General features: G+C 42.2%; 1 protein-coding gene across 1 annotated transcript in view; it reads right to left on the bottom strand.

Moving 5' to 3' along the window:
• Positions 1 to 8560: 8560 nt before the first annotated feature.
• Positions 8561 to 9511, bottom strand: part of ACBD6 (acyl-CoA binding domain containing 6) — a 53388-nt gene continuing 52437 nt past the window's right edge. The window contains exon 7 of the mRNA XM_009695133.1: positions 8561 to 8686. Within this exon, the coding sequence (XP_009693435.1) occupies positions 8561 to 8686 (126 nt within the window). The remainder of the gene's footprint in view (positions 8687 to 9511) is intronic.

Raw genomic sequence — 9511 nt, 5'->3', positions numbered from 1 at the left:
ACAAAAGTACATGGGTGCTTCCTTCCAGCAGGCATTTCAGATCCAGCCTTAGAAAAAGGACTCGGGGTTTTCCTCATTTCCCAGCCCGCGCTGCAGGCCAGGGAACACCCCAGTGGGTTCAGGACCCCTCAGTCCAACAGAAAAGGTGCATCTCCAGCCCGTGATCTGGCACAGCGGACACATGCCCGCCTTGCGAACCTACATAATCTTTTTAACCTGTATACCTGAGTTGGCCAGCCTGCACGCTTCTGAAGACAGCTATTTCCCTAAGGCATACTGAATTCATTTTTAAGAACGCAACAGGACCAAGGGAACTGAAGAGACGTAAACTCCTTTAAAATCCCACCGCTCCTGCATAATCACTAGCAGTGGGCTAGGGCCCTCTTGTAGCAAATTAGGAAAGCAAGGGACATGATCGGGCTGCTCGAAGCACAGAAACATGCTACACCAATGGATCTGAAGGAACCGCGTCCTCGGAGCCCTTTGGGGTCTGCTGTACAACTTCAGGAAAAGAAGAATCGAACACAATGGGAAGCTGGCAGAGAAAACACAGCCCAGAAAATGATTAATATTTAAAAAGCTTTTACTGATGGTGGGAAGAAAAACATTTACAACCTTTATGTTTTTTTGAAGACTTCTTCCCAATGTTCAGAAATTTTTTGTTTGTTTTTTTAGATTAGAAAAAGCCAAGAAAGCCTAACCTGGTAAAACCTAATTTCACAAGGAGATCTTCTTTGAAAGCCTTGGCAATAAGAGGGGAAGTGCTGTCTATCACCCACTGAAGGCAGTGCGGGAGGAGTGCTCTAACAAAAGCATTTTAAACTCCAATGCCAGGCAAACATTATCAGCAAGTAAAGCCACAATTTTACACACTCTCAAATGAAACATCATTCCGCTGAGATTTGTCCTCTCTGAAATACATATTTTTATGAACTCCTAAATATATGCTAGAAAAAAAAATTAACAGATAAAAACTGGGACTCCTGTCTTCAAAGAAGATGAAATCTCCCCTTCCTCTTTAAATAAACAATTTCAAAGTTTTTTTCATATACTGTAAGAACGATAAAGGGGAATAGATCAACACCCTCCTCACTGATTTCCATCTGCTAACAGTGACCTAAAACAATCTCTTGCAGCTGAAGGAGCCCTGAACAAGCCTGAGAACATCTTTTTAGTCTTCACTAAGCCACCTCTAAAACAAAATACTAATTGCTGTAAAAAAGACACAGTTGCTATTGGCACTTCCTACCCCATCCGAGCTGGAGAAGAGAGCTTTTAGAGAGAAGCCACAGAGAGTGGTAGGGCAAACCCTTGTCCACAGGTGAGTCCCCTTGCAGATGCAGGAGAACTCCAGCCCCATGAAGGAGGCTGGCAACACCAGCACTTACTCATTTGGTGGATAATTCACACCAGCAAATATATTTGCACTTACCAATGAGGCCTGAAGCCTTAAAACAGGGATTCAGAACATCAGGTTCACCGGTGCGGGATTTAAATTGGCAGAAATCACATTCATGTGTCTATCAACAGGGAACACCTGTGGGACTTGCAGATATTAGCTGGTTTGTACTGCAGCTACCAAGGCTGCGTGAGTGGAAAGGGAGACCTCTTGGCAGAGCCACCCGCTTCTGCTGCAGCCCTCCCTAAAGCAATGTGAAGCCTGCTAGCCCTATTAAACATGGATATTCATGTATCAGCTGCTTCCAGAAAAGCTGCTCCAGAAAACCATGAATCCATGCAGGCTATCTCACCCTATTGCCCCTCCTGGTCATGCCACAAAGCCTCCCAGCACCTAAAGCAGAATGGAAATGATGGCTCGAGAGCTTCTGTTTGTAGCAGCCCTGCATACTTAAATGTATCTACCAAGAGTGTGCAAAGTTCATCTAAGTAAGGTCCTTCTGTGGGCTGCATCAATGTCTGATGCCTAATGAAGACTGAATTTGGATATGCAAACGCACTGATCACTGTATTTCTCTGGGCTGATACAGGCAGCAAGGTAAGGAAAAGCTGTACAATATCTGGGGGCAAAGCGGTGGGGTTTTTTGGGGTGGTTTTTTTTTTTTTTTTTTGAATACCCAGTTATGGGAGATGTTTCCTAAGGAGAATGGGTGAATGTGGTGGACTTTGACCATCCTTCCCCCTCGCAAAACCTTTCCTGCTGCAAGCAGGACTTCTAGTTCAAACGCTCCTTTTGCTATTCTAGTGCTTCTGCAAAACTTACCCCATATCTCTGTGACCCTCTGAAGGGAGAAGTCTCCAAGTCCCTGTGATTTTATGCAGTTGTAGCTGTCATCCCAGCGACTGTGCAACAGCATAAAATTCAAAGATAGATAGCTTCACTTGGTGGCTTTTCACACCTTGAGTGCTCAGGAGACAATACCCTTCTCCGAGAAGAGGCACAGTACTATAGAGCGATGGTACATATTAATTTCTAAAAGAGGATTTTAATCATGCAACGTCCTCTGCAGTCGCACAGAATTTAATCTCATTGCTGACAGTGGGTGATGGGGGAGCATGTTAAGTGGAAAAGTTGTATTCAAGACCTTCTTGCAGATATGTGCTACAGGCAGTCCCTTGGGAGGAAAAAAATGACCCAAAGCGGTCTCTCTTGCTGCTGACCACCCCAGCCCAGGGCCCCAACGCACCCCAGACACTCGCACGGCAGAAATGCAGGCACATTCCCAAAGTTCTGCGCAAAGTTCAAGTACACGAATTAATACAGTTAGCATTTATGAAGGCTTACTTTACAAATATTGATTTATTAATCTAGGCAAGACCCAGGGATATATGCACATAGTATTCCCATGTTAGTTACAGAAACTGAGACACGCAAAAAACCCCCACTGTCTGACTTAGTCAAGGTCAAACGAGGAACACAGCCAGGATTAGCTTCAGGATGCTGAGCTCCCGGCGCTACGCTGTGACTATTAGGACATGCTGTCCTTTTCCACACTAGGTCTTCCCTCTTCTTGTTAAGCTCTGTCTTCACCTAAGCCTATGTTTAGTGAGAATCTTGCCTTCATTTAGTAATCCGGGAAGAAAAAATAATGGAAGAACCAAATGTTGAAAACCATAAGCTGTGAACTGAGGCTCTCCCAGCTGCTAAGGAGACCCACCACAACTGGGTTGGCACGTGCCTTCTGGATGGTTATCTTCAGTTGTCTTCCACTTTTACTGAGGACCACTTGTAGGCAGCTTTACAAGTCTTGGTCAATGAAACAATTAAGTGTTAAAGACAAAAAGCCAGAAGGAATTAATAAAAGTTGTTCCACTAGTTTTAATGGGACCTTAAACCTGATATGAAAAGTTGTACTTGGAATCGTGAAACAATTCTTTTTTAGAAGCTCCTATGAAACCAAAGTAATGTTAGTTAGAATCACTGCCTAGGAGGGATGAAATTCAATGCTTTTGTTTTCTTTTCCTGCTAAAATAAAAAATACTTTCCATATTTATCTGAAGTTAGGGCAACCTAAGCGATGGCCCAACAGGATACAATTCCATAAAATCACTACACTTAAATGAAAAATGATGCATGGTTTCAAGCAGCACACATCTGATGCCTACTTTCTTTAGAAAGTCAAACCACGGAGCAGGTAAGTCACTGTAAACTCCTGTAACCATTCTTTTGAGGTATTAGACCAGCTTTGGACTCCTAAAGGATAAAAATTAAGTATGAAACAACAGCTCTACTAGCTTTAAAATCCTGAGGAACTGGAAAGAATGTCCATGTGCTTTTGTATATGATAGCCATGTTGGTAGCATGGGAGCACCGCAAAAAGTTAAAGTATCTGAGTGATAACTACACACTATGTCTGAAGGAATAGCTTTTAGAAGATGTGAAATTCAAAGAATACTGCAGAACCTTGTGGGGAAAATCATGGCAATGCATTATGCGCACTTGTCTATAATTTATGTCGCTGAACGCACGGTATGTTCTTTCCACTCTCAGTTTGCCGGGAACATGGGAAGTGTGCTTCTTTGGCAGCCAAGGGCAAGCCCCAAGTCTCAGAGTAGACAACGGACAACATGAGAAAAGAGGAGGAAACTTTCTCAAACGCTGAATGCTTAACGACAGAACTAAAGCCTACGTTTGGGCCTCATCTTTCTCCAGTTGCTCCTTCAATTTGCTCCTAAAATCCTTGATTTTGTTCACAAAACTTGAGCAGGAAAGTTGACTACCTGAATGTGCCAGACATCATCTCCTTTAAGTAGTGTGGTATTCATAAATACAAAGAAAATTCTATTTATTTTTTCCCTTCCAAATTCAAACTCATCATATTTATGATGAGGTTTTAATTTATTTTTAAGAAGTGTTTGAAAATTTACTTGTAAGGATTTTTTTTAAAAAGTAAATTCTGATTTCCATTCAGATGTACTCAGGCACAAGAGAAAACAAAACAACTAATAGTCTAACACAGAAGAAATGTTTCATTTGCTGTTTTCTAGCCTGATTCAAATGTAAAAATTAAGAATGTGAATAAACTAGGTTAAACTACATAATTAAGTAAACATGGACAGGCATTGTGTATCTGATTAGCAAAAGGAAGAACTAAATTTACTATTAAGGCTATATTTACTGCAAATGAACATATTTTAATGGCTACTAACCAATGAAAATCAACCTTTCCTTAGAAAAATAACCAAGAACTAGATTTAAATTGATTATTAAATCAATTAAATCAATCCAACCTGTCAGAATGTCTCTCATTAGAGTCGCTGTCAGATGCAAAGCTGCTGCCTGGATGGGATGCCCGCACGGGCAAAACACAAAATGACGGAGTGCCACAGGTACAGCGATAGCATAGCACCTTCGCAGCACATCCACCCAAAATTACGCCAGACGCTGCCGAGCCCTAATGCGTGCACAGACCTCTCCCAAACTAAGTGCATCCATTAATACGCGGAGCCCATTAATGTGGCCTATTTTCCTGTATTAACCACCCAAACATAAAAAAAAAAAATAAGTGGGTCCTTGTGACAGTCTGACCCATTTTGAGAGCCCAGTGAAGCCAAACTGACTTTTATTTCTTAGGGAAAAAAAAAACCAAACAAACAACCACCCACAAAAAACCCAACTGTGCTTAAATATAAAGCAACCAGTTGCAGCATTGCGGGATTAGTTGGATGAATCCTCCAGCGGATATAATCAGCTTAATGGCAACAAAGATCACAGCGCAGTTAGTGTAGCTGTGATACTCAGAAGCATTTCACCGAAGGGGAAGGTTTGCATGAGGCTGGAACGGTTTCTTTTTATTTCCAGTCTTTTTTTTTTTTTCCTTTTTTCCCCCACCTCTCTCCGTGCAGTCAACATCCCCATCAGCTCCATTAGCATGAAAGAATTAAGGAGGGGAATGGGTAGGGTGGAGCAATTTACGTCTGTGGGTCAGCATACTTACACAGCATCATATAATTCAATTAAATGGACAAATAAAGTGGTGCTAGTTGTTTTCCAAACTCAGGTTAATTTTAACTTAATTCCCACGCTGCTGTGGGCTAAAGGGCTGCCTGATGCACAGCTAAATGACCAGCTATCTATTACGGAAAGGAATGCTGTAGAAGCCCTCCTGCTCTTACTATTAGGATACTCCTAAGAGTATCCTTACTCTGAGGATATTCTTAGTATCCTCATCTTCCCACAAAAAGAGAGACTGAAAGTAAACACTTGATTCCCCCAATTATAGCTCTATTTGCACCGGCAAATCCATTGCTTTGTATTACACCTTTTCTCACTGTCAAATTGCAAAAAAAAAGAAAATACAGTAGAACTTTATGGAGGTAAGGAGATTTTAGCCTGCCCTGTAAGAAATTAAGAAATAGTATTTTCTAGGCTTCTTTAAATTAAGGCTTTCATCATTAAATTCACTGATCTACCTCTCACATATAGTATTAACACATACAAAAATAAGCAACTAAATCCTAATCTGTTTCCCACCAACTATTCTGTTTCTGGGTTTTGCTTCCTCCAGGAAAAATCCTGAGATGCAGGTGAATACACTAACGACTGAAACCAGCTGAGGATAAATACAGAAGACCTACAAATCTGTTATCTGGAGGAAACTGAAGGATAGATATGCCAGAAGTATGATCGCCTTGGAAACAAGCCATTTGCTAAGGTCTTCTGCTCTCCGAGCTGGTAAAAGTCAAGCCTGTGCAGTTGTACTTTGGAACAAGAGCTCTGAAGAAGAATTAATTTCTATTTGCAGAATAAAGACCTGCTTCAGTACAGCAATGTTTTGAAGCCTTTAAAACAAATCAGCGCTTGAAGAGCCACGGCACTTGCCATAAATAATACAAGTGTGCCTCCTTATCCTCGGCCAAAACTTCCTTTGCTTTCTCCAAAATGTCAGTTCAACACCCCGCTGTCATCCTCCCCACCAGAAATACTTGCACTTCAGCAGTTCTGCACGGATATAATTTGTAAAGTGCTAGGCAAATGAGCACACTCTGAAATGGGAAAACGTTATTGACAGACTACCTGGCACTAAGCTTTCAAACCCACCAGGAACGTCAGGAGGCCAGATTTGCACATGTCAAGTCCATCACCTTAGGAGGCTTTCAAAGTTTTGCTTTTTGTGACTCTACAAAACGCATCTCTGGAGCCATTATAGGAATTAGGCAGAAAGGGCGGGGGGGGGAGGAGGAGCGGTTAAGAACAGCAATACACCCCTATGAGGACATTTAGAAGCATCTGGCTCAGAGATATTAAGAAAGGAAAGAAAAATTAATCATGCCGGCTGGGGGGGAAAAAAAAACAAACCCTGGCATCAGCACAGCCGCCTTGTCATAAGGCAGATATTAATAATGTGAACCTCCAGGGAACACTCAGACATCTGAAAGATCCACTTGTTGGCTATCACAGAGCAGGCAGGTTTAACTGATGCCTCTTTGAAACCTTCTGAATCTTACGCTAAAACATTGCTTCGGATTTTTTTTGCAGCAAAACGAAACCCTCAGTGCCAAAGATCAGACGTTTACTGCATTTCTCTCTTTTTTTCCTAGATGGTATCAAAGAGAGCGCACAAGGGAGGGCAAAGCACCTTGCTGCTTACAATCACATGCTACGGGCCACAGCAGAAAGGAGCAATGCCCGGTAACTGGGTGCAAAAATATCAGATGCCGAAACTGTGGATGTTAGGAAAAAGAAAACAAAAGGATTCGTTCCTGGGGATGCCTAGGCACCTGACTCCAACAGACCCGGACAGCGGGAGGCCCGATCAGGCGTTAGCCCCTTAACATTTTGTAGACCTGTAGCTTAGCTGCCTGTTAGCTACGAAGAATGCACAAGAGAAACAGAGGCGAAAACTGGTTGAGTATTTTAAAAGGAGAAGCAGCAAAAAGGATGTTGCGAGAATGGAAGACAACGGGAGAAACCACACTTGGCCAAGACACCGCGGCAACGGGGGTATGTCCTGATGCTGCATCTCAAGTATAACTCCTCAGGGTTAGAGTAGGATGTAGAGTTGGTGGCAGCAACATTAACCAGAACTCACATATTCAAAAGAATTTATTTAGCCAACTAAACATGGTAAACCCCTCCTTTTTTCCTACCTTGTTACTTCTCCAGAGCTGCAGCAATCTTTCCTGCCTAATGCACTGAAAGCGAACATGGTAAAGGAACAACTAATCTGCTTGTACTTGGGAAATGAGGAGTGTTGTAAAAGCACACCAGACACCCCCAACATCATCTTATATGCATTTTCTGATCTCTTGGACCATCTGTGACTATTTACGATGCCAGATTCACAGGACACACAGCTGACTCGCTGAAGTGTGGCACCGGCTACAAACTAAGTGTCTCAAAGACAAAATGATGATTGAAAAGCACCGAGTTGGATGTTTATATGCTATCTGATGAGGCAGGAGATGGTACCATAGGAGCTAACAAGCAGTCATGTCAAACAAGGTGGGTTGTGGTTGGCAAATCTAGATGGACAATTCCCCAGTTCGGGAATATTGCTCAGATATTCTCAGTTTAGAAACAGCAAACTTCTACGTTTAAGTGGAAGATGACATCCTGGAGACCAGCTGTACCAGGTGTTTTCAGTAGCTGGGCACAAGGCTGAAAACATCATCCCTCCAGAAATGCAGTGTGCCACTGTCAGCTTAAATTGGAAACAATTTTGCAGCTGGATGGCTGTGGTTTTAAACCACGCTATCCCAGGAGGAAACATTTTCTGCACTGGGTACGGCTGTGATACATTCCTATGCAAATGAAGCAATTTTCTCTTTTTCTCTACGAAAAGCCTCCCATTTCTTCCCCATCGCTGAATTTATCTCCCAATGGACTCGATCAAATGCAGCACTTGCAGGGTTTTTTCAACTGATCACAGAAAGGGACACATTCAGCCCAAAGATACAGGCCAACAGAAGTCCTATTGACTTAAGGAATTCACGTGTCTATCCTTCATCAGAAGTCCTCAGTAATGACACCTTACTATCCTTTAAATCCTCCGTAAGACTACTTCTGCCACGATCCCCTGTGTCACCGCTGTCTGGCATTGCTCGGGGAAGCGACGAGCCAAGAATACCATTTTTTTCTGCTGATCTCCGTTTTGTTCTCTTACTTCCATTCACTCAGCCTTTCCATTTGCACTACCTGTTGCACTGCATTTGATGCCAAGACGATCTCTTTGGCATAGGGATGGTCTTTGCTCTTGCTTGATGCCTTGACTGGCATTTCTACCAGCTACAACAGACAACGTAGAAGAGCTGAGGGCAAAATTAAATGTGGCATTATCTATGTGCCAGTTTACAGGTCTGCCCTTGCGGGGTGCAGGGAAAGGCCCGGCAGTCACATTCACTGCTCACATGCACCTGAGGAGAGAACTGGGCAAAGCAGTGAAAACTTGCATTTTTAGTAAATGTTTTAAAAGCTTGAAAAGGTTTTCTTTTCTACTCAAGTTGGCCTTTCCTTTCCCCTAGGCAAAACAAAACATAACAATTTCTCTATGATTTTGTAGTTATTCTTAGGTAAATTCAGAGAGCTGTTTTAAAACAGATCTAAATGAAGAGTTTCTAGCATCTTCAATTTTAGACTCAGTACACACTTACAATCTGTCTTTACATGGTGGTTTATCCCAAACGACTGGGGCTCCGTGGCTTAGCAAGTTATTTCTTACCAGCTGATGAGCACAAACTGACCACATCTGTGCTTAACTTTTCCATCTGAGAAGTAAAACGAATGATTTAAAGTCACCATAGCTCTGAGTTTTTCTGCTGCTGTGAAACATCCAGATCGAAACTGCCTTCATGGTTTAAATTAACCTCTTTTACTTTGCAATTAGAACCGAGGTAAGGGTGTATATGATCACTTCCCATCATTCAAAAAACAAGCAGTCAGTTATTAAGCTATGAAAAATTGATCATTTGCAATTGCTGAGCCATAACTTTACAAATCTCTTCTGAATTTGACCACTGGAATTTAAAGTGCAATGCTCAATTTCATACCATTTCAAAAGCCAAATTACCGTGCAATCTGTGAGCACCGCTTGAAAATATCCTGACAAGAGCA

This window comes from Cariama cristata, unplaced genomic scaffold (assembly GCF_000690535.1).
Source record: "Cariama cristata isolate BGI_N322 unplaced genomic scaffold, ASM69053v1 scaffold12792, whole genome shotgun sequence".
Classification (NCBI taxonomy): domain Eukaryota; kingdom Metazoa; phylum Chordata; class Aves; order Cariamiformes; family Cariamidae; genus Cariama; species Cariama cristata.
The sequence above is the reverse complement of the archived record's forward strand: the minus strand, read 5'-3'. Positions and strand labels throughout refer to the sequence as shown.